This window comes from Acomys minous (assembly GCF_964271855.1).
Source record: "Acomys minous genome assembly, chromosome: 7".
Lineage (NCBI taxonomy): Eukaryota > Metazoa > Chordata > Mammalia > Rodentia > Muridae > Acomys > Acomys minous.
In genome coordinates this window covers 102,866,031-102,891,980 of record NC_140488.1, presented here as the reverse complement: position 1 = coordinate 102,891,980, position 25,950 = coordinate 102,866,031, and the positions used below count along the sequence as shown (strand labels likewise).

At 45.4% G+C, this 25,950-nt stretch overlaps 1 protein-coding gene across 11 annotated transcripts in view; it reads left to right on the top strand.

The window, feature by feature from the left end:
* IQSEC2 (IQ motif and Sec7 domain ArfGEF 2) overlaps positions 1-25,950 on the top strand; it is an 87,549-nt gene that overhangs the window by 36,172 nt on the left and 25,427 nt on the right. For 2 of the 11 annotated variants that reach the window (XM_084789279.1, XM_084789289.1), the window contains exons 3-4: positions 5,438-5,533; positions 24,040-24,177. The exons of 1 other annotated variant lie outside the window; for it this stretch is intronic. In XM_084789279.1, the coding sequence (XP_084645405.1) occupies positions 5,438-5,533; positions 24,040-24,177 (234 nt within the window). Of the gene's footprint in view, positions 1-3,431; positions 3,560-5,437; positions 5,534-18,419; positions 19,178-24,039; positions 24,178-25,950 lie in introns of those variants that run through there. 8 more of the 11 variants (XM_084789285.1, XM_084789281.1, XM_084789280.1 and 5 more) reach the window with 8 other exon arrangements.

Below are 25,950 nucleotides of genomic sequence, written 5' to 3'. Positions count from 1 at the left end.
TGTGCCGTGGGGGTGGATTCTTATGAAAAAGGATCTGGAAATTAGAAGCGTTTACATTAGGAGGCTGGAACTGGGGCCCTGGTCCATTGTGCCCACTGCTAGGGAGCTGCGTGGCTCAGCAGCCATGTTTCTATGCTTCTTGGGCTCCTGGAAATGTGTACTGGGCCAGGCCACCTCTTGGGTGGGGCTGCACAGCCTCTTCACTGTATTGTAGTGGCTTCAGTGCCCTCTAGTGTCCACTGGCCCATCTTGCAGCTGTGCTGTGTACATCGTCTCCCACCAACATATATAACCAGATAGATCTGTGCTAGGTGCTTGGGGGCCATGGGAGGAACCCCTGTTCTTACAAACTTCCAAATTAAGTAGATGAAACCGTGAATAGCGTTGGGAGAAGCTGGTTGAGAGAAGAGCAGGGTGGCAGGACACTAGGGAGGTGATCGATCCTGCCTAGGTGGGACCAGGGCAAGTTCCCAGATGGCACAGCTTCTAGCTGACTCTGGAAGAGTAGTCAGGTGGCTAGATGGCTGTGGGGGCCCAGAGGGAGAGGACAAATTAAGGTGAAGCATACAGCAGCTGAGAGTTAGACGTAATTCTGTCTGGGTGAGCTGCAGGTTGAGGGAATGTGTGGTGCACATCTGTAGCCATAGTGCTGAGAAGGTGCGGGCAGGAAGAGCTCGAATGTAAGGCCCACCTGGGTTAGGAGGCAAAAGTGTATCTCAACAAACAAACAAACAAACAAACAAACAGGAGGAAGACTTGAGATAAGCTGAAGGTGGGAGATAGGGGCACTGAAGGCTCTACAACACCTGCTCCTAGCTTCTTTATTGGGTATTTCAGGCATGGAATAGTGTCCAAAGCTTCTTTACCTGTTGGAACAGCACACCTATTTAAGTGATGACCACCAGAAATTGATATTTCCCTGAGAATACCTTTCATACAACCTCACGGGCTTTAGAGATACTCCCCTCTCATGCCTACCTATGAACCATAGACTTCTGAAATAACCCTAGTCTAAGTAAGGACACCCTCTCATGGCCTCCAAGGATTTGCAATATTGAACCCTTCCTTGCACCTCCAGCCTCATACATGTCTCTACAGCTTTCAACCTGCCACCCTGGCCTCTTTGAAGTTCCTGGAAGCAATACCTCGGGTCCTTTCTTCTGCAGAGAATTTCTCTCTCCTGCCCATCCCCGAATGAACAGAATGTTTGTCTCGTCTCAGACATAAGGTCCGAAGGCAGGATATTATCTATCTCTAGAACCCAGCACTGCACCCAGTCCACAGTATCTGTCGAATGAAGGACTCACCGGTGCCCTGTGGCTAGATTAAGCTCCTCACTCTGAATTCCTTCAGCCCCTTGTGAGTCATCATATAAGTTTATGTAATGTGCTTAGATGTGCCTGCATTTCACAGAGGCCCCAGTTCATTAACAGGTATTCTTCTAGACCTCTTCCCCATCCCGGAAGCAAATGTGCTTCTCACAACCCCACCCCCCGCCCCCGCCTCCCCACCCCACCCCCGCTCCCCAGGGAGAGGGTCAGACTCTCTCTTGCTCAAGCAGAGATTCTTCCATTATCATGGGCATACTTGGGCATATGGAATCTTGACAAGAACCTGTGAGGTAAGCCACATGCCTATAATTCCAGCACTCTGTAAGCTGAAACAGGGATGTTGCTATGAGTCTGAGGTCAGTCTAGGTTAAATAACAAGTAGCAGGCCAGACAAAGGCTATGTAGCAAGACCCCCGCCTTATCTCAAAAAAATGACAAATGAGCAAGCCTGGGCTACATAGCAAGACTTTCAAACAAACCGACCAAAGCCTATGGAGTAGGGAATTTTCCTTGCTCTTCTAAAGCTAACCAAACTGAGTCTCAAGGGATAAACCTAGATAAATGGCTACCCTTAAATCTACTAGGCTCCACAGTGTAGGCTCTTGGACTCTCCAGAGAATAAAAGAGACTTTGCCTGAGGTCATATATCATCAGCTCTGCAATCAGGACTACAGTTTCTGTCCTTAACTCCTGCCAGGCGAAGATGAAGGTCTGGGCCAGAGGTGAAGCAGCTGCAGGAGCTGGAAGAGTTGTCCAAGGAAAGCAAAGAGCGCAGAGGTTTAGTAGCAGGGAGTGGGGGATGGGAGAGAGAAGGCGGGCAGCTGCAGAGGTCCCACAGATGCCAGGTTTGTACTGGTTCAGAGGGCCTCTCTCTTCCTAGCAGCCTTGGCTTTCTTCAGATGAATCAGTTGTCCTGGTAGGGAGACAGGAAGGCTGGCCTGTGGCCTGTCAGCTCCTATTTCTTCTAGATCACTGACCACCCTGGCCCTTCCCAGGAGCCTTCTGCTCTGAACAGCCAGGAGCCTGGGCTCTGGGGCTGTGTAAGGTTAGGATATTCTGAGCTAGACCTCTGATCCTTTTGTTTGTTTGTTTGTTTGTTTTGTTTTGTTTTTCCAGACAGGGTCTCTCTGTGTTAGCCTTGGCTGTCCTGGACTCACTTTGTAGACCAGGCTGGCCTTGAACTCACAGCGATCCACCTGCCTCTGCCTCCCGAGTGCTGGGATTAAAGGCGTGCACCACCACACCTGGCCTCTGATCCTTTTTTTAGGGATGTTCCCATCCTTCAGTCCACCCACCCCCCACATTCTGTTTTCTCTAATGCTACCCTTATAGACAGTAGAGATTGCCATGGTTGGAAGACAGGGTGCCGGACATCCACTTGTATCCTGCTGGATCAACTTTGCTGAGATTCTGTCCCTCTGCTTCAGTTGTTGGACCTGTAGAATCAGGCTGGACAGTCTTCTTGGAGGAACAGCCTCTTAATTATAAGTGGTGTGTGCTTTTCTCTTCGGGTTTTGTTGTTGTTGTTGTTTTTGCCAGTGTAGGAAACAACAGAGAGGAGTGAATGAGTGCTTCTTATAGTCATAAAGAATATTGTTTAGGGCCACATCCTCATATCCGAAGCCGAGTGATTTGATTTTTACTTGATGTGACTGTTCTAGGACACTCTATATATGTCTCCAAATGGACTGAAACAGGATGTTTGTGAAAAGCTTCTGCTAAAAGATTTCTGTATGTACAAAGTAGTAATAGGGCTGAGTTTACAGATTACAGATGTTGGAATAGCCAAATTAAGCCCTACTCCTGGGGTTCTGCCACGACTACTAAGCTTTTGTAACTTAGTTGTCTACAGGGGGTATCCAAATCGGCCTTGTGACACAAACTTTTCAAGTTGAAAGAAGTTGCTTGCAGAAATTACAGAGGAGACACACATAGGGGGCCCAGCCCCAGGTTTGGCCTTGCGAGAGGGACAAGAAAGCTCTCTCAGCTGCTTCCTCATGTTAGGAATTCGCAGCCCTCAGAGAGCAAGGAAGGAGCAAAGTTTCCAATTGCAGTCTGGCCTGCAGCCCAGCTGGCCTGGCCCCTCCCCCTTGGCTCCTCCTTCTAGGGAAGGGCTGAAGAAGAAGGGGTGGGAGTACTGACCCGGGTAGCTGCACTGACAAGGGGTAGGAAAAGGGACTGTCCCGGGACGGGTCCACGTTCATGGAACTCCCCTGGAGGAGCAGCAGGTAGGAACCTGGGCCACTTAGCCTGATCTCCTTCCCTTTCCTGCTCAGACCAAGACCCACACCCTGGGCTGCTGATTCAGCTGCCTTCTAGCTTCCTGGTTTCTGGCTCCCTTTCTGTGTTCTTGGTGGTCTAATGGTTTAGGAGAGGGAGCCGACTCGCGAGTCTGTGGGCATCTGAAAGCCAACTCAGTAAGGACCTTGGAGTCCCAAGCAGCTCCTTCTATGGCCTGTGAGAGGTGACCTTCGTAACTGCCCTGGCGTTAGCCTAGCACACCCGGCAGCCTGCATGCTCCAGCCAGTGACATTCTGATGCCAACATTCCAGCAGCCTGAGGGTGTCGGAGACTCAGATGCAGTGAGATGTTGAGTCTAGGACCAGTAGTGACTGGCACATAGAGGGTACTCGAGAAACAACCACTCTGATGACTATGATAGATATTTAGAGCTTCAGATGAGAATTCTCACATTCAAAGTTTCTCTGTAAAAAAAAAAATTGGCCATCTTCTGATTTGTAATACATTAGAGAGTGGGCAGCTGGCCTGAACCACAGCCCCAGTTCTGACTTTTGCTTGGACTCTTCAAGGGCCAATACTGACTACCTTTAGGGGCTTGTGGAGACAGGGGCTGGCTGACATGGGGGTATGACCCCCACAGCCACCCTGTGTTGGATAGGGCAGGGAGAAGGCTTTTGCCCACCCACCCCCTACTTACTGTCCCTTCTCTTCCCTCTTTCCAGTCTCTGGACTTTAATCACGTCAAGCAGGTGCCAGAGGGGCCTTTAGACTGTGCACTGGGGGGTGGGGGTGGGGTGCAGCAGAGGGGTGGAGCGTGGGCCCAGCCTTGGGATGTGTGGGGAGAGTAATGGCCTTGGAAGCAAAAGACTCCTCCTTGGACCCACCTGTCCTCTACCTTGCCTGCCCTTCCACCCCCAATTCTGAGTCCTATCCTGTCACCAAGACCACTGAGATCCTGTCAGCCTTCTCCTCCCTCAGCCCCCTCTGCTCTGCTATTCTCTGGCTCTCCCTGTCTTCTCTCTGTGTCTTTTGTCTAGCCCTTTCTCTGTCTCCCTCTTCCTCTTTCTCCTTTTCTGTCTCTTTCGTTTTCTCTCTGTCTTTTCCTCTGCTCCTTCAGTGCTCCCCTCCCCTCCCCTCCACCCTAGGCCCCTTTTTTGGGGGGGTCCCTTCTCCCCTCTCTTCATATGAAGGGTCTCCTCTCTAAGGGGGAACCCTTGCATTCCCCCACCACATCTTTTCCTTCTTTCACCCCCCCTTTCTGCTTTCCTTCCTACCTTCCCTCGTGGTGTCTGGTGTGAGGAGGGCTCCTTTCCCCCTTCCCTGCTGTGGTGTCCCAGCGTCTCTCAGTGACCCAGGTCCCCACGGAGTCACCTGGAACACAGGAGGCCCAAGCCTGGCTCTTGTCTCTACTGCCCCCTGTTGTCATTGTGTTCTGTTTGTGGTTGAGTGCTGTCCTCTCTTTCTTGACTTTGTGGTTTTTTCTTTTTCCTTCCTTCCTTCCTTCCTTCCTTCCTTTTCTCCTTCCCTTTCTCCTTTCCTCCTTTCTTCCCTCCCTCCCTTCTCCTACCATGCCCCCTTTATCCCTCTTCTCCTTCCCTTCCTTTCCTCTTCCTCCCTTCTCCATTCCTCCCTTTCCTCTGCCCTCTCCCTCCTTTCCTGTCTTCCCCTCTCCCATCATATTGTCCCTCCTTTCCGTCCTCCCCTTCCTTCTCCCTTCCCTTTCCTCTTCCCTTCTGTGAGCCTTCCCTTTTCTCCATTCCCCACCTACTCTTACCCCCTTGTCCCCACTGCCCACCCTGCCTCCCCCCCCCTCCTTCCCTGTCTCTTTCTCTGTCTCTCTTTCCCTGTCTCTTGCTGTCTCTCAGGTCCACAGCGTCTCATACTCTACACCAGTATTGCTGTCCTACTCAGGTCCTTGACTCCATGAAGCTTACCCCCTCAGGCAGGCTGGCAGAGAGCAGGTAAGAGCTAGACCTCTCCCTCCCCGTCCTTTCCCCTTCCAAACCAATATGCACCATCATTGCCGGCACTCCCCTCCCCGACCCCTGCCCCGTGTCCCTTAGTCCCCCGTGTGACTGTGGAGCGGTTGTCTGGGTGTGTGAGGAGAGTATCTTGGGAGATCAGCTGTGGAATCTTTGTGCTTTCTTTTTAAAAGAAATCCATCCCCAGAGGCCTGCCTCCATAGCTGGGCGTGGTCGGTCTTGGAATATGTGGCATTTGAAGGATGTTCTGAAGTATGAATAGGAGTCCGCCATTTGGGGAGACTGTGAAAGGATGTTTAGGTATCAGAAGCCTCTGCCTACATTGTTGGAGAACAACATTATTTTCAAGTTAGTCAGAAATTCTGTTTTATATTTCTGATGAGAATTCAACAAAAGGAAGTATTAACAGCAAAGTCAAAAAAGGGAGGCTCAGCAATGTAGTGTCTTACACCTGAGTGCCTAGCATTCAGGAGGCACAGGCAGGCAGATCTCTGTGAATTCAAAGTCAGTTTGATCTAAACCAGGAGTTCAAGGCTACCTGGGACTACACAATGAGATCTCACCTCAATGAGCAAACAAAAGAAAACAACTTACATTTAAAAGAAAGAATGGAACTTATAGATTATTAGGATAAATTAATTTATGACACCATTACATCTTACAACCTATGAGGTATGTCCATAGGAACTCTAAAGGAAAATCTATAGTCTCCAGTGTTTTATCTTTTGTGGTGCTAGGAATTGATCTTAGGGCTCATGAGTGCCAGACAAATATTCTATCACTGAGATATAGTCCGAGCTCTCCCAGTGCTTTTATTAGAGAATAAGACAGGTCAAATTACACGAACTAATTATTCCATTTAAGAAGCTAGAAAAAGAACAACAAAAGGAAAAAGAATACACTAATTACTGTAGATGAAGCCTGAAATCAATGAAACAGAAAACAAAGGTTTTGATCCTCCAACAGATATGACTGTGGAAAAGGAAAAAAAAAAAAAAAGCAAAATACATTTCTGAAAAGGTTTACCATAGATTCTGAGATTTTTTTTTTAAGTTATAAGAAAATGATGCATGTGTATGTTTGTGCGCATGTGTGCGTTTATACCAAGAAATACAAAAATGTAATCTAATTGGGTGATTTTCTAGGAAGATGTAAATTACTGAAATTACCTACAAAAGGGCAGGAAACCATGAATAGGATGGAAAAGTAAGGAATAAATTGGAAAAAAACTGGTCAGTTTTTTTCTCTTGAGAAATAATACCATGTCCGGTTGTTTTTCTGGCAGTCCTGAAAGTTGTATCAAATCTTGCAAAGTTAGGTAATAGGAAAAGATAACCATCTTCCCAGTTCGTGCTGCAAGGCTAGGTATGTAATTGGCTGGTCAGTGACACAACCGCAGTCCCAGCTGCTATGAGGCTGAGGTAGGAATGCTGCATTAGCCTAGGAGTTTGAAGTCAGCCTAAGCAGTGAAGAGAGACCGTTTTCTCAAAAACAAAGCGGAACAGAGCTGGAGATTTAGCTAACTGGAGGAACACAAAGCTCTGGTTTTAGGTGCAGGGATTTGTGCATGTCAGACTGAGCCATGTCTGGGATTTCAGGCATGTACCCCATACCTGATATACCAAATATTTCAATAGAATAGTATCAAATTGAATCCATTAGAGTATTCAAAGTAAATCTTTCTTGGCTTGGTGGCATAGGTTTGTAATTCCAAGACTTGGAATAGAAGGTCAGAAGATGAAGGGCTCAAGGTCAGATTTGGCTACATAGCAAGTTTGAATGGAATCTAGGCTACATGACGCAGGAGAGAGAGAGAGAGAGAGAGAGAGAGAGAGAGAGAGAGAGAGAGAGAGAGAGAGAGAGAGAGAGAACAAGAACATATGTTAACAAGTGCAGCTGGAGAGATGACTCAGTGGTTAAGAACACTGGCTGCTCTTCCGGAGGACCTGGGTTCAACTGCCTGCGCCCACATGGCAGCTTGAAAACTTTTGTAATCCCACTTCCAGGGGGTGCAATGCCCTCTTCTGGCCTCTGCAAGTACCAGACATGCACTTGATGCAGAGACATACATGCAAGCAAAACATCCATATGCATTAAGATAGTAATAATGATAAATGTTAAGAACCTTGCTATTGTAATTTAGGACCGTGTTTCTTGTTTTAGGAAAGATCATTTAACCATCTTTATGAATGCTGGGAATGTTCTGATAATTTTACAATGTATTCTTTTGCTGTGATGGAATAATTTGTTACACAGCAAAAGAAAGCTAATACACGAAGCAAGGAATTAGCAAAAACTTCCTTAACTTGGTAAAGGTTTGTTTTGATCAGAAATCAGGGACAACCATCAAATATAACAATGAAACACTTAAAACATTTCCATTAAATTCAAGAACAATGTAAGAATGATTGCTATCACTATTATTTAATGATTTTTGGAAAACTTAAAGTGGGATTTCCTTTATAACTTTTATTGAATTTTTATTTGATGATTTCATACATGTATACATTTCATTCCAATTTATAAACAAATGTATTTTTAAATGAGTCATATAAATATTAGAACAAATCATAATTAGCATCATTTGAAGATGATATGATATTTAATTAATCAAAGAGAATAAAATGAAAGCTTCCTTCAACTGCTAAGAAATTCCAGTATGATAAGTACATAAAGGGTAAATATGTACCTAAAACATTAGCATTCCTGGATACCAGTAGCATTTAACTAAAAGATGTAATAAGAATTGATACTTTTTCAGAGCAGTGGTGGCGCACACCTTTAATCCCAGCATTCAGGAGGCAGAGGCAGGTGAATCTCTGAGTTTGAGGCCAGCCTGGTCTACAGAACAAGTTCCAATATAGCCAGGCTTGTTACATAGAGAAATCCTGTCTCAAAAAAAAAAAAAAAAAAGGATACTAGTCATAGTAGTAAAAACAATCTACAAACTCCCTAGAAATTTACATGAAACAGGAAATATTTTTTGTAAAGGGTTGTAAATTTTTACTGAGGGCTGTAAGACTTGACTACATCAAGGATTGTCTTCTATTTGAGGGTGAAAGGTTCAGTATGGTGAACAATGCTATTTTCCCTGAGTTGGATTAAAATGTTCAATGCAATTATCATAAACATTTCAATAATATTTTCTTTAGTATTGAGAAATTGCATTTTCAGGTTTGTTTGAAAAAGTAAATATATAATTAAGATATTTTTGAAAAAGAGGAATAATGTAGGAGATTTACCTATTAAATGTACCCAAACCTTATTATAAGAGTATGCACTAAATGGACTAGAAAGATGGCTCAACAGTTAAGGGCGTTGGTTGCTCTTACAGAGGGCCTGGATTCAATTCTTAGCACCCACATGGTGGTTCACAAGCATCCGTAACTCTAGTTCTAGGGAATTGATACCCTCCTCTGGACCCCCATAAGGATGAGGCATACATGTGATATGCAATGCATATAAAATAAATAAATCTAAAAAATTGAAAGACTGCAGAAATTACAAATATTATAGTCTCCCAGAAATAGAGGAATATATAAATGGAACAGAGTGAGGAATTTTAGATGCAAAGCCACATGTTGAAATGGGAAATTCGTTTGTGATAAAGAAGACAATTCAGACCAGTAACACATATGAAAACATGGTTGTAGAATTTCCAGATGAAAACCTGGAATGGTTTCATTACAATATTAAGATAGAGAAGGCCTTACAATGTGAGACTTTGAAACCCTTGAGTGGTGCACACCTTTAATCCCAGCACTTGGGAGGCAGAGCCAGAGTTCTGTGAATTTGAAGCCAGCCTGGTCTACAGAGTGAGTACGTTGGACAATCAGAGCTACATAGTGAGAACCTGTCTTTTATAAACAACAGCAACAACAACAAAAACAAAGCCTAGAAGCCAAGCCAACTGTGATGGTACATGCCAGTATTCCCAGATACTCAGAAGGCTGAAGCAGAAGGATTACTTAAGGTCAAGAGTTCAAGGCTAGTAGGAGCAACATGGTGAGATCACAGATCCCTTCTCAAAACAAAACAAAACAAACAACAACAACAAAACCAACAACAAAACAAAATAGAAGCCATAAAATAGAATAATATTTTTCTGCACTAACATTTAAAACTTTTGTTTGGAGAAAGGTAATGTATACAAGTTAAAACATAAATAACAAGCCTGGAGGTGGTGGCACATGCCTTTAATCCCAGCACGCGGGAGGATCTCTGTGAGTTCGAGGCCAGCCTGGTCTACAGAGTGAGTCCAGGACAGCCAAGGCTACACAGAGAAACCCTGTCTCGAAAAACAACAACAAAGAAAAACCCCCAAACAAACAAACAACAAAAAAAAACCCCAATAAATAACAAGGCAGTACAAAGTATCCTTACTACATAGATATCAGGTACAACATTGCTCTCTCTGTCTAAATCAATATTGTCTCCTGGAAGTTAGGAATAAAAGGAAAAGGATACCCAGCCGGTTTAAAATGGAGAAGTAGGTTGAACATGGTAGCTTTTACCTGTAATCCTACCATTCAGGAGCTGAGACAAAAGGAACTGTATGTTTGAAACTAACCTGTGCTATGTAGTGAGTCCTAGGACAGCCTGCACTATGGAGTGAGATCCTGTCTCAAATAAAGTAAAAATAAAATGTTGAAATAACACAATTCGATGATTCAACAATGAAACAGACAATTAACCTAGTAAGTATGAATAGCTAGCCACTCACCTTATGTTAACTAACTGAAGATGAAACCATAACAAACTGTCTTTAGGTATAAAAATTTAGAAAGGTCAGAAGAGTCATGAAAAACAGAACCTCTTAGATGCTTTGACTGGAGTACAGATTAATACAGTTTTGTGCATGTTTGTTTTATGGGGCCACGTTGTCAGTTGCCAGGAGAATTTCTCTTTTCCTTTTTGGATTTGTGAGACAGGGCTTGCTGTTAGCACCAGCTGCTCTGAAACTCGTGACTCTTCATCTCCAGCCTCCTGAGTGCTGGCATCACAGGCTTGTGACAGTGGATAGCATGAGCATAAGAATCGTGGATGTGCACATTCCTCCAAGCTGAGAACCATGTCGTGGAGCAAGATTTTTCTGAGGATTTACTGACAGAGAAAGCCCAGCTTAGTCAGACAAAACCCTTTTCTAAAACACCCAGTCCAAATTGCAAACATGAGCTCTCTTGTGCACCTCCTTATTAAATACCCTGTAGACTATTACTCTTCTAAAAAAATTAATTTTAGCTCGTGTGTGTGTGTGTGTGTGTGTGTGTGTGTGTGTGTGTGTGTGTGTGGTGTATGCATGGGGATGCAGGTGTCTTTGTTGTTATTATTATTGTTTGTTTTGTTTTTTCAAGACAGGCTTTCACTACATAGCTCCAGCTGTCCTGGAACTCACTATGTAGACCAGGATGCTTGCAGGTGTCTTTAGAGGCCAGAGGCACTGGGTGCTCCTGGAGCTGGAGATGTAAGAGGTTATAAGCTTTTGATATGGGTGCTAGGAGTCAAACTTAGGTCCTCTACAAGAGCATACTCTTCGTAGATGACCTATCTCTCCAGCCTCAAATACTACTCTTGACCAAGTCTTCTATACTTTTTATTCATTTATTTTATGAGCATGAGTGTTTTGTTTGCACTTATGTATGAGCACCACTAGTATGTCTAGTGGCAATAGAGGCCAGAAGAGGGTATCAGATGTCTTGGAACTAAAGTTACAGATGATATGGGTTCTGGGAATTGAACCCAGGTCATCTGGAAGAGCAGGCAGTGCCCTTAACCACTGAGCCATCTCTCCAGCCCTATGACCACCTCTTAATTAAAAAGTCATATAATGTATGCCTTAAATAAAGACATTATTTATGAGTAATCTTTACCTTTAACTAGTTTATACACTTGTTAAAGCAGTGAAAATAACTTGTATCTTCATTTAAATAAAACAGACTTTCTTAGGACTGGAGATGACACAGTGGTTAAGTGCACTTGCTGCTGTTGTGGAAATGGAGTATGTCTGGTCCTACTTTCAGGGAATTCTAGTCTATCAGCGAGAAAAGAAGCATAGTGTACCTTGGAATGAGACTGAATTAGGCTGAGCTGGCTGCCAGAATATAGGCTTGTAACCTCAACTGGCATGTAGGGAAGGCTTCCTAAAGGTGACATTCATAGTGAGTTGGGAAAAAAATAATAATTTTTTTCATTATCTTCCTTTATGAGGAATAGCCTTGTCTTTTTTACTCTTCCAAGCATGATGACCTCATTGGGGAAATAGTTGGGTCAGTTTATTCAAGTTTGTGTTTTTGCATTTACTTCTCTATGACTTGGGGCAAGTCATTTACTTCTGGGCCTTTCTTTCCTCCATGTAGTCATGAGGCTAATGCCGGCTTAACTTCTCAGGCCTGTTTGTAGTATTGGAAATGGTACATGTGAAACTGCAGGATGACTGTCGACTATAGAAAGGGAAAGGCCACTCAGCTCTTGTTTTCCTACTATCAAAGTCTGTAACACCATAAATGTGTGGAGATGGTTCTGAAACAAAGGCTGGCCCTAACCACAGCAGGCAGGGCTGTGGGAAAGAGGAGGATGCATAAGGAGAGCACTAGGTACCTGGCCTTGGCATGACTTATTTAGGAATTAGAATAAGAGGTGGTTTTGGAAAATGGAACATAGGTCCAGAGCTCCGGCCCTGGTTCTTGATCTTTTTCTTTTGCTGATGATGCTTTCTTGTGATCTCGAAATCTAGAACAATAGGGCATGGTATGCCACTATTTGCCATGGCATCCATGGCAATCTCTGTCCAAATTCTATCTCTTGAACAACTTCACACATTTCTTAACCTGCTTTTTTCTTTGTTGAAAAGGGCAGGATACTACCAACAGCATCATGGATTTCAGTAACTAAGGAGGAGATGATCCCATTCAAAGAAATCCATGAGAATTCCTATCACTAAATACCTGAAACACGATAGGTACTCAGTAGACTTGCTGTTATTGGTACTAATTTCAGCAGACACTTACAGAATACTGCCTATGGAAGGTAGTGGTGGTTGTCCTCCATGAGTCCCCCAGTTTGTTGGGGGGGGGTGGAAGACTGTGAAGGCCTGTGACAGAAAAGAACACAAGGGTAGAGGGTAGAGAATAGGAGCTTAAAGGAAGGGATACATCCCTGTCTAGGGCTGGCACAGGTAAACTCACCCTGAGTTCTGGGTCTTAAAGAATAAGTAAGAATTAGCCAGATGGATGAAGTACTGAGGAACATTCTAGAATGTAAAAGAACTGGATGTTTTTAGATAGAGCAAGAGAGTGGAATGTATGACTACCAGATAGGCTTCATGAGGCCCACAACCCTCCTGAAACTAGATCCAAATGCTTCATGCTTGTAACTATGCACACACTTTCATGAGGAAGATAGTTCATAGCTTTCATTAAATGCATAAAGGGATGTGTATTCTCTCAGAAAGGTTGAGAGTCAAACGTGTTAGCAACAGAGTATCACATGAAAGAATCAGAAGAGTATAATATGATACATTTTGTGCTTTAGGAGGCTCACATTACCAGTCAGTATGGAAAATGAATTGCAGGTGGACAAGGTGGCACATGCCTGTTGTCTTACCGCTTGGCAGGAGGATCAGGAGGCTATCACTGACTATATGGAGAGTTAAAGTTCAACCAGGGATACAGAAAACCTTGTGTACAAAAAGTGGATTGTGTACATAGAGGCCAATGTGAGGTCTGACTTCGGATTGGCATAGAAAAAAAGTAGCATCAAGTAAGGTTAGTTAGTACATTGTGTGACTCTGGTGGTCACCATTCATTTAGAGGCATTTTAATTTCAAAGTTTGGAATCCAAGTCCTTTGAGAGTTGTTAATAAGATGACTTCAATTCAACTATTGAGTGATATAAACTGTTATAGATAGTGAAGGTGAGGGACAGGAGGGCAGAAATGAGTAGACACTAACAGGATGCCAGAGAGCCGGTAACAGACCAGTTTACAAGAACTCCCATCAATGCTCATCCACCATCCAAAGTCTTTGGTCTCATCCCTAACTAGTAACTTCCATCCTATCCCTTGTTCTTAGAGATAGCAAGTAATACCAGGGACACTTATTTTCCTGTGGATTAGAGAATTGGGGGGTGGGTGGGGAAGGGAGGAGTGAGGGGGACTTCTGAGTTGTAAGTTAGAAAAAGCTTCCAAAGAAAGTGACATGTAAGCTAGTTACTCAGAGTCCATGCAGTTGTGGTACATGCCTTTGGTCCCAGCACTGGGGAGGCAGAGGCAGAGGCCAGAGGCCAGAGGCAGAGGCAGAGGCAGAGGCAGAGGCAGAGGCCAGAGGCCAGAGGCAGAGGCAGAGGCAGAGGCCAGAGGCCAGAGGCAGAGGCAGAGGGCAGAGGGCAGAGGGCAGAGGCAGAGGCAGAGGCAGAGGCCAGAGGCAGAGGGCAGAGGGCAGAGGCAGAGGCAGAGGCCAGAGGCCAGAGGCAGAGACCAGAGGTAGAGGCAGAAGCAGAGGCCAGAGGCCAGAGGCCAGAGGCCAGAGGCAGAGGCAGGCAGATGTCTGAGTTTGAGGCCAGCCTGTTCTATGGAGTGAATCCCAGGACAGTCAAGGCTACACAGAGAAACCCTGTTTCATGAAAACAACAAAAATGAGCTCAAGATAGAAGATGGAGGGTGCCCTGAGGGTCTGCACAGAGTTTGCATATAAGAAGGAGCAAATAAAAATAATAGCTGGGGCAGATGTTAGATGCGCCTCAAGCATATCTGAGAGCATATATTTTTTTCAAGGGGGTAGATATCTGGGAAGCTTTGATCAGTTCTTGAATAGGAAAGCATCATTATCAAAGAAATGTTTTAGAAGGAAGGGAGATTTGGGGGAGATTTGGGCTGATACAGTCATCCAAGAGAAGAGGAACTAAGAAAGTGACAGTGAACAGAGAGAAGAGATGGACTGAGACGTGGTTGAGCAGAAGAAAGGACTGGAGTTAAGGGAGTTGGGGCATAAGAAAAGATGGAAGAGGAGGTAACCGTTATTGAGAATGGAGTTCACAGTGGTTGGAGTCTTGAGGCATAGCAATGGATGCATTTATTGCATGAATATGTACTAAAGCACTGTTCCAGGCATGTGAAGTGGAGTGCTGAGCAAGACAGATGCCTGCCCTGGTGGGTCTTACTTTAGATGAGACAAATAGTAAAGAGCAGGAAGTGTGTGGTAAAGAAAGTAGAGCGTGTTGGTGTGCCTTTAAAGGAGTTATGTCTTTAATGATGAATTGTTGATCAGAGGCTTGAAGGAAGTCAGGCAGCAAAGCCATGTACAAGACTTAGATGATGCTCCAGACAGAAGATGTATGTGTGTTTGAAGAACAGGAGGAAGGACAATGTGATTTGAGAAAGGCTAAATAAGGGGCAAAAGGAGTAGAAGAGAAGATGCCAGCAGCTGATGATATAAAGAATGTTAGAACTATTTAGGAGGTAGAGCGAGCAAATTCTAGTGACTGACTTCCTGCTAAGGAAGCAGGAAGAATCAAGCATGTGTGTCCAATCTGCACTCTGTAGGCTACATCCGGCCAATAATAGCTATGGTCTAACACAACATTTTAAACTTACTTAAAACATTGTGAGACCTTTCACATGTTCCCCTTGTAATGTGATTGCATGATTTTTAAGTATAAACTGGAGGAATCATCATGTCAAAATATCAAAAGGTTGGACCTGTCTGATGGGGTAACTCCAAAGTGTGTTTTGGGCACAAATGACTAGGTATATATGGCAACAGCTTTCACTAAGGTGGGGAAAGCGGGAGGCAACGCTTGCACTGATAAAGTTGTGGGAGAGGTCCCTTTGACATCTGAGGGCTGTACGGGCTGCCCTGTTGGAGCTGGTTTAGGGACCCAGCAGAAAGATCTGTGCTAGATAGAAACACACCTGAAGTTATGAAATGGAATGGCATCACTAAAGGGGAGTGAGATGAGGGAGAAGAACTGGGGAAGAGGTACCAACATGAAGAATGGGCCCAGGAAGAGGTAGAGGGGTGGACCAGAGAAACAGTAGGAAAACCAACTGTGAATGGGCTCACCAAGGAAGGAAGTGGCCTTGTTAAGAGTGTTAAACCAGGAGGAATTAAGTCCAGGGTAGAAGTGACTATATTGCTTTAACCATCAAGAAGTCCTGGGCAACCTTCCTAAAAACATTTCCATGCAGCGATGAGTGCAAGAGGCAGATTGCAGTGGGTTGAAGAACTCGTGGGAGGTACTGAAGTGGAGATGGCCAGTGTAGACAAATTTCTCAAGAAGCTTAGCTGTGAAGAAGAGAGAGGGACAGGGGGAGATGTGGAGGCAGGTAGAGGGTTTTGATTCCCAGATGGGAAAGACTTGAGCTTCTATAAATGAGAACAGGAAGGAGGCAACAAAGAGGGAACAGTTGAGAATGTGGGAGATAGAAAGAATGGTTGTTGAGGACGAGAGAGCAAGGATAGGCCCTAGAGCCCAGATGGAAACTAGTCTCAAAGAGTATAGGGGACCCCCCCTTTCTCCCAGAGAGGGAAAGTAGTGGTGGTAGTGGGCATTTAAGTGCATTGAGATTGGTGAAAGGTATGCTTCAAGATGTTCAAAGAGCTAACAAAGAACCCCGACCAAGCACAGAAATGCTGGAGCCACATAGAAGCAAAGAATACCTATGTCTGGGAGTCAGGGAGGACCGCTCTCACAAAGCAACATTTGATCAGGCGCATGAAATTCATTGCGAACAAAATCAGCAAAGTCATACAGGAATGGAAAGGCTGGGCATCCAGATGGAGTAATGAACTAGTTTGAAGACAGCTGGGCATGAGTAAGTATAAGAATGCGGATACCACTGGCAATGGCAGCCGTAATAATGTTACCATGTGTTAAGCACCAAACCGCCCCTGTGGTAGATGCTTTAGCATTTGTGGATTCACTTAGACCTACCACACCTTCTGGAATAGATATTTCCCCATTTTGCTGATAAGGAAAATGAGTCCCGGACCAGTTAAGAAGTGAATCCCAGCCCACTGAGCTGGTTGGTGGTTGAGCTAGGATTGAAACGCAGGCCTGAGTCCATCTGTCCAGAAAAGCTAAGTGAGACCATAGGACAAAGGAGCCTTCAGTGCTAACTTAGAGTCTTAACTTTATCCAGCAGACAATGGAGTCAAGATGAGTATGTCAAGAAGAAATTGGTGCTTAAAGCAAACTTTAGGGAGGCTGAAAAGTAAGAAGGGGGTTGTGAAAGAGAGAGAACCTGCAGAAGCCTGCCCTTCATAAGAAGGGCATGCCCAGTGAGCCTGGACTACCATTCTTTCCTCATGACAACCTTAAGATTTATAGCATTCTATAGAGATGAGGAATGGGAAACTAAGGCTCAGGGCTTGAGACCTGGTTAGTGTGATTTTGCTGATTCAGTGTGGAACAGTGTGTCAGAGGGATCTCCAAGTTGGAGAAGGGTGTGTGCACGTGTGTATGTATGTGCATTTCATGTGTGTGCTTGTCTGCCAGGTGGATCACAGTGCCTTCCCCTGCTTGTCATCTTTCCTCCTCATCTTGTCCTGATCCTTTTATTTCCCAGATTCCATACTTCTTATGTTATCCGAACTGAGGAGTCTGGGAATGGGATGTTGCCATTTCCTTGGCTATCCCCAGAAGACCCACCTCTTCACTTATAAAGTATCTGATCCACTCCCAGCCCTACCATCTATCCATACATTCCATGATACTGTCACCCAACTCCAGTGACTGTCATATGCAGCCTGGGCCCTTAGAAATGAGATTTAGAAACAGTGAACAAAAATCCCCATTGCATGCGGCTGGAGAGATGGCTCAGTGGTTAAGAGCACTGCCTGCTCTTCCAAAGGACCCGGGTTCAATTCCCAGCACCCACATGGCAGCTCACAACTATCTGTAACTGCAAGATCTGACACCCTCACACCAATACACATAAATTTTTTAAAAAAAATTAAAAGGGCAAAAAACCAAAAAACACCCCATTGCTCTTGTTTCTACTGTGATTGTTTGCTAGGCATTTGATATATGTTCTAGACCTTGCAACAGTCCTGGGAGTTGGTACAATAAGTCTCACTTTACAGTTAAGGTAGCAACTCCTGAGAGGGGCAATTCGATGCCCAAGGACACATAACGTGGAAGCACTTGTAAAGCCTGGGTTTAGGCCCAGGTCGCCCTCTCTTTTCTTTTCTTTCCTCTCTCCTTTTCTTTCTTTTCTCTTCTTTATTTATTTATTTATTTTTTTGTGGTTCTAGGAGCGGATCCTAGACCCTTGCAAATGATAGGCAAGTGCCTTCCCATTGGGGTACATCCCTAAGCCATGAACCCAGGTCTTTTTGTTTCTAATGATGTGCCTTTTCCATGCTTGATTTCTAAGCATCGTCTTGGTTTTGCGGACCTTGAGTCTGACGAAAACACAAATCTTTGTCCTATAAGGACAGAATGGATTTCTAGCACAAAACTTGGAAGGATTGAGTCTGAGACCTGAAGCCCTAAGAACTCCAGGTTAAATCCTGACTGTATTTTATGCCCAGCTTACCTAACTTCCCTGAGGCTAAGCACCCTTTCTAAAATGATGCAAGGGTTAGATGAGGTGATCTATACAAAGTTGGAGCATTGAGTTTCTGTCCTGGGAAGGTGACCCTAAGATTAGGGCTGGGCTGGGGAGGGCTATTCCACAGGGAGACCAGCCATAGGCTCCTTGGAGACCGAGTTGGATGTGGCCTTGGATAAGGTGTCACACTGGCCTCCCCATTTGGATCCCATCCTAGCCCAACCTCCCAGTTCTGGCCCTTCTCTGCAAACTAATGTCTCTGCCTCTCTCTGTCACCCCTGCCTGTGGCCTCTACCCTGCCCTTCCTGGCCCCAGGGAAGAGGAGGAGGAGGAGGAGGAGGAGGAGGAGGAGGAGGAAACTGAGGAAGAGGAAGAGGAAGACGCTCACCAGTTCTGCTGTCCAGCCTCCGAATGCAGTAGTCCCTCCTCTCGGTAACTGAGAGGACAAGGGCCGTTTTCTATGCAGAAGCAAAAGCCTTAACCAGCCCCCACCCCTGCCTCTGTGGATCCCTCATGGGACCCTGTCCCCTGCTTCAGGAACCAGATGGGCAAGCATCCTGCTCTTTTTTTCCCCTACTTCCTTCTTGGAATTCCTCCCCACCCCTGCTGTCTCCCCTAGGCTCTAGTCCCTGAAATTAAAGAGCTGGAGTCCTAGATTTTACTAAAATATGGGAGAAGCAGAGCTTGGAGCTTGAAGCTTGGAACCTGGACCCCCTTGCTCCTATATACCCACTTCCCAGGCACCCTGGAGCCTGTAGCTACTGGAGAGGTCTCCAAATGACACCCCAAGGACCTACCTCTGTCCTCTGTGAGCACAAACAGAGATGCAGGGTGCCTAGGCTCAGAGGACCAGACGGGAGCAGGAACCCGGCCTGCCTAGTTCCCCGTCACTCATTCCCTTGCTGCGGCCATAGCTGCCATTTTCTCCACTGCTTGAAGGCCTCACCTCATCCCCTCTGCCCAGCCCTTCTCACTCCCATAGCGCTCTGTAAACATGATCAGGAGGAAAAGGCCTTTCAGCATGTGTGTTGCTATGTATAAAGAAATTTCCATCAATAAAAGCTGATCTCTTCTCTCTGTCTGATGTATGTTCCACCCCACCCCATCTCCCTGGCTCCATCCCCACCAGAACTTTTGCCTTCTTTCCTATCCAGGGCTGGTAATGGGCTGGAAGACAGAGTAGGGTTTGATTTGTGGCTTGCCGATGCCTAAAAGCCATCCAATAAATAAATGTATGAATGTCTTTCAGCATGAGCACACCTGTTACCTTCGTAATTGCACTGGCCTGAGCATCTTTGAACTGGCTACTCTTGGGCATGACTTCTGCAATACATAGTTTACCCATCTGGAGAATGGGGAGGGTGGTTTGACCAGGGTGACCAGAGTTCTTCCAGCTCTGACATTCTGAATCTGAGATGCTACCATTTTAAGAAGCTCTAATTATGAGCTTTGAAGATATGATGATTCCGGGGCATAGTTCATGCAGTTTTGTGACTTCTCTTTCTACAGTGTTATGATATTTGGATTCCCCAATCCTGTGGTTTTAGATTTCATAATTCTACCACTTAGAAATTCTGATGATATGATTTTAATATTCTGTGATATTAGAATTCCTTGATTATGATACTGTAACTTTAGGATCTCTGGGAGAAAGCCATTTCCCTAACATGACTGAGAACATTTTCTTGATCTAGCTGGAAGCTGAGACTCTTTATAGCAGTGCTTCTCAACCTGTGAATCATGACCCTTCCAGGGGTTCAAATGTGCCTTTCACAGGGGTTGCCTAAGACCATCCGCACATCGTGTATTTACATTACAATTCAGACCAGTTGCAAAATTACAGTTATGAAGTGGCAACAAAATAGTTCTATGGTTGGGGCCAGCATTTAGGAAGGTTGAGAACCACTGCTTTTTAGAGGTACTGCTGGGAGAGAAGACAGCAGCCTTTGTGAATTAGTGCTCCTCTTTCTGTGATGTGTTTATGTTAGGGCATGGAATGGTGGGCAGGGAGTGATGGGATCCAGGAGGGCTTGCTGGAGGAAGAAGGGTAAAATTGGGTCTCACGTATTGGAAAAGGTTTGATTAGATGGCAAGAGGTGAGAAGACATTTCAGAGACTAGGGTCCAAATGGGGAAAAAAGGCACTGGCATGCTCCAGAGTCAAGTTGGTCAATGGTAAGTAATTACTGTGTTCAAATGTCTAGATGACCTGTGACTGGGAGAACATCGTCTATACTTTATTTGAGTGGCAGTAGAAGGAAGTGGGCAGGGGTTAACTGAAGGAAGGAAGAGGGCAAGTCAAGGACTGGAAGAGTGGCAACTCCTGCCCAGGTGACTGCATAGGCTGTCGGAGGGGGCTGTGCTGAGGGAAGGGAGCAGGCTTATATCCATTGTGAGAAAAAAAAAAGTGTGTCCATGTGTCTGTGCATCCATGTGCACCTGTGTCACAGGCTACATGGGTAGTGAGGGACTGTGTGACCTGCTGTATAACTAAGGAAACATGATTATGTGAGACTGGGCATAAGTAATTCTGAGAAATCGAGGTTTCTGTGTGAGGTCTAGCTCTCTATACCTGGAAGTCTCTATGTATGTGCCCAGTGAATTTGATCACAAGGGTAGGTATGGCTCTTAGGATAACGGTTATTAGGCAGATGGTTACACACATACAGACCTTACGTGGATTTAGGGAACAAGGTAGTTGAGTGAGGTATGCTGGGTCCGGTAGCTCCATGAAAGTAGACCATGCCAGGCCACTACTCTTGGAAAACAGATATGGGGATTGAGAGTGGGCGGTTCAGACTTCAAGAGAGACTCACATGTTAGCTGATGGTAAGGGCCACCATGAGATGGGTACGCATGAGACACAGAGGAGGCAGGATGTGATCTTGGCGGATCCTGGGAGGGTGAAAGTAAGTTAAAGTTGCCTTGGCTGGAGCAACTGCCCACTCAGGGTGCACGAAATGAGGACGGGCTCATCTAGGCCATTTAAGTCCAAAGAGGAAAAGGAGAAAAGGCATTTTGGACATGAAAAATAAAGCAAGTCTTTGAGTGCAAGGCCAGAAAAGGTAATGGGTGAGTTTGCTCTAGGGGAACTGCAAGTAGCTTGTTGTTGTTCCCGCTTTGCAACGTTACAGAGCAGAGTGAGAGGCGGTAGGAATGGTGGGGGCGCAGGTGGCATGGGTCTTTGTAGCTCAAAGTGCAACTTTTGCCAGAAGATAGGGACGTTTTCAAGAGAATGTCCCTTTCACTGCCTGGGCTTCCCTTGGATCTACGGGATTGGATGATTCTTCAAACTTGTTTTGCAAAGTTCCCTTCCAACTCTGTGGCCCTTCTGTACAAATTCATGAGTCATTGTTCTTAAATGCAGGAGCTTTGCCCGTCTAACTTCAGGCTTTCCTGCTTCCTTGCTTACCACTCCACAAATATGTACCCCAGGGTCTAGTCCCTCGTGTGTCACTCTGGGAAGAAATGGAGACATGGATAGTGCAAAGACTTCACTGGGGGAGGGGGCAAGAAAAACATGAGATTTCTATGTAGACTTATTGGTGTGTGTGTGTGTGTGTGTGTGTGTGTGTGTGTGTGTGTGTGTGTGTGTGTAGGTAGAGACTGAACCGAGAACCTGGAGATGCTAGACAGATGTTCTGCCACTTAGCCATACCACCAGCCCCATGTGCTCAGATTCCCACCTGTGTTATATTTCCTTTGGGGAGAAAACCCAGACTTTACACAATTGCAAGGCTTCATGAAGAGAATAAATAAGTTACAACTGATATTTTTCTAGGGTTGCAAATGAGCAGATCCAGGATTCCAACCCAGGTCTTTGGGCTCCCCAAATCTGTTTTCCCACTGTTTACCCTCAGTTGTTAGCTAATCCAGGCTGGATTTGGGATTGGTCCCTCCATAGCACTGGGTTGGACAGCAAAAACATCTTGCAGAAGAGCTGTCAGAGGCAGTGGCTGCTGCTCTTTACTATCCTCTGCCACTTTTTCTGTCAGCTCCAATCTCCTTGCCCAGCCTTTTCCTTCTAGAACCCTAAAGCCCTTGGTTCTCTCTACATACCCTGACCCCCTTGTTTTCTTGTATCTAACTTCCAGTCCCTTCCCAGTGCAACCTAAGTTGTCATGGGGATAGTTTCCAGCAACCTTGCTTTCCTCTTGCCCTCATCTTATGGTATCCATAGCAACAGTCTCCATTCATTTCCATGGCAACTGCATTCTGATTCCCATTCCCTGCTGAATTCCTGGCTCTGGGCAGTACCAATAAAGAGAAGGAGGGAGAGAAGGACCCCCCCTACACACACACACACACACACACTAAACCGGAGTAGCATCTGGGAAGGGTCAGTGCTCCGCCCTCTGTCATGGGCAGGCTAGCCTCAAGTCCCCAGAAGACATCCTAACCTGCTTCTTCTCGTGGTAGAGCCTTGGCTTACAAGAGTCCCTCTACTCTCATCTCTCTTCGCTCCTCCTAGGCAAAGCACAGTCCGGAAGCTTCCTCTCCCAGGAAGACTTCAAGACAGCAGGAGGGCCAGCACAGGCTTTGGGTCTGAATCCCCACCCTGCCAGTAGCTAACTCTGTGACCTTTGTCAGTCAGCTTCCCTCCTAGAGCTGTTTTATTCTCCTGTAAAACAGGGATCCTAATTCTTCCCTGGTGTTTGCCATGCAGATTAAATAATGTGTGGAAAATGCCTGACACGGGGTAGGTGCATAGTTAAGTGCCAGTTTATTTTTATTCTGCTCAACCACCCCCAAGCAGAAGGAATCTCTCTCCTTTACTCCCCCATCACTTCCTGTATTCCCCAGCCCTGATAACTTTCTACTTTGTTCTGTGGTTATTTGTGTAGCATGGCTTATTCTCCCCCTCTGCAAAGGATGCTCTCATTTCCCCCTAAAGAATAGTCCAGCAGGCAATGAGTGTTTGTGCCTACATGTATCCATGTCTACTTCCTTGTGACCACATATGTCTACGCTTGTTTCTAGATTTGTTGGCCTTTGCATGTGTCTGTCATGTTATACTTGACCGTGTGTGTGGGGGGGGCTCCATGTGATTGGCCTGTTGCTAAAATGTCTTAGGGGCTCTGGCTTGAGGGGTTCCATACCTCCAGCCACAGATTCTTCAGCAGTATGTAGGATAGCAAAAGCAACCCCTCAAGCAATCTTTTTTTTTTTTTTTTGGTCCAGTCTCTCTAATGGAAGGCTGTGCCGCCACCCTACAGTTCCTGCAACTGTTCCCTGTGCAATCAAAAGGGGGCAAGTTCTCGAGAGAGGAGTTACCAACAAGTAGAGACCCTGTAGCAACACAGGGCTAGGAGTAGGAGAGGCTCTGAAATATCATTAGGGGGCAGTCTGAGCTCTGAGCTTGCGTCTTGGCTTTCTTCCCTAATAACTGTGTATGACCCCGAGTTACACTTATATCAACTCTACCTCTCTTCACTATGAAGAGGGCTAATGGTGTCCCTTGCAGGGGCAGACACTGACTGTAGAGCCTTACATGCAGGAGGGGCGTGTATGTAAGGCAGCGTTCATAGAGGAGGCGAGCAGGCATGGAAGGGCACACCTGAGCTACATGTTGAAATGTGAGCAGAAGGTAGCCAGGTTTAGGTGTGGTACAGGGCTCAGGACAGGTAAGGAAGCTGGAAGCTGTTCTTTTGACAACTTTAGGCTACATCCCTCCTATGGCCATCTCAATCAGATCAAAAGCCAAAGTTTTTATGATCGGCTCAGTGTCCCCTGAACTAGTCTGCTTTCTGTTGCTGTGATAAACCTCGGAGCACAAGCAACGTGGGGAGGAAAGGAGTTGTTTCATCTTACGCTCCCAGATAACACTTTATCATCAGAGAAGTCAGAGTAGGAACTCAGGGCAGAAGCTGCAGCAGAGACCACACTGCTTATCGCCTTGTTTTTCACGGCTTGCTCTGCTTTCTTGTACACCCCAGGACCACCTGCCCAGGGTGGCACCATCCAAAGTGGGCTGGGCCCTCCCACATCAATTACCAACCAAGAAAATGCTCCCACACATGCCCACAAGCCAATCTGATGGAGGCAGTTCCTCAGTTGAAGCTCCCCGTTTCCAGGTGACTTTATCTTGTGTCAAATTGACAAAAATTAACTAGTACAACTCTCATTACCTGTCCAATCTTACCTCTCATTACTTCCTCTTGTTCACTAAGTTCTGGATACACTGTCTTTTTATTGATCCATAAACATAAAGCCAGGTTGTACTAACTCTACTTTCTTGCCTCAGACAGCTGCACAACTCACTCCCTCGGTTCCATCAGGGTTCTGCTTCTGTGTCATCCCCCTGCCCCTGCCCCAGCCTTTCCTGGACACCACATCTAAAAATAGCACTTTGGGCTGGGTTTATGGCTCAGTGCTAAAGACCTTGCCTACCCTGCATAATTTTCTGAGTTCTATTCCTAGTCTGTCTCTGTTTCTAGCTCTGCCTCTCTCTTTCTCTTTCACGTACATACATACACAGAGAGACACAGATACACACACACACCACACACCACACTCCACACACACACACACCACACTCTGCTCCACACATATACACCACATGCCACACACACTACACACACAAACCATACACACACACACACACACACACACACACACACACACACACTATGATTAAAACATCACTCTTTAAGGCAAGGCGGTGGTAGCACATTCCTTTAATCCCAGCACTCAGGAGGCAGAGCCAGGCAGATAGATCTCTGTGAGTTTGAGGCCAGTCTAGTCTACAAAGCGAGTCCAGGATAGTCAAGGCTATGTAGAGAAACCCTGTCTCAAACAAACAAACAAATAAACAAACAAAAACAACAACATCACTCTTTAGCACACTGCTTTATTTTCCATTTAAACACTTATTTCTACTTAAAATGATAGATCTTCCTCTCTCTCTCTCTCTCTCTCTCTCTCTGTGTGTGTGTGTGTGTGTGTGTGTGTGTGTGTGTGTTCTTCTCTCTGTTTCTCTCACTATAGTATCACCTCCCTGAAGAAATAATTTGGTAGCTTCAATTTTTATTGTATTTTTGATGCTTAATGCTGTTTCTGATAGTTCTTGGTTGGCATTTATTGAGTGAGTTATGGAAAGCTATGGCTGGGTTGGATGAGAAGGCAAGATGGGCAGATTTGTATGTTTCAACATTCTCTCTATCCCCGGGATAGATAAGGGATTTGCAAATAAGACTGAAGTTTGTGGAACAAATTTGGGTGAGAGTTCTTTTAGAGCAGCCACAAAGCTACCACATTCACTGACTTCCTTACTCCAGGCACACCTACTCTGGTTTAGGCTCCATGTCCTGTGCCAACCAGATAGGAGATTCCCAAATTCTCTTCCTATGCTGGGATACTGAGTGTCATGCCCTCTTTGCTAAAGCTAATCTGTGCCAGGAAAAGGAGTCATGTGAAAAGATGGGGGTGGGGGTGGGGGTGGGGGCTCTGAGCAAGCTTCATCAGTCATTTCTGGCTAGTGGCGGAGATTCAAGGGGCATCTCAGTGGGGGCGTATGTCTCGAATCTTACCAGAACTAGCATGTGGAACATTTCTCAAATTGCACTAGCGGAAATGATGGGATAGCATTGGGAGTAGAAGGTGGAATGTGAGCAGTTTGGGATGTATAGGCCTGAGGAACATTTAAGAGAAACAGAATCTGGGCCTGGTGAATTAGCTTAATGGTTGAGAGGGTGAACTCTGAAGTCACACTGCCTGGATTTGAGTCCTGCTTGTTTTCTATATAAAATGAAAGCTAGGAACAACCTTATAGTGTTGCTAGAAAGAGCAACCAAATTTATTAAGTATAAAGTGTTAAGAATGGTACCTAAATGCTACGTATTCTAGAA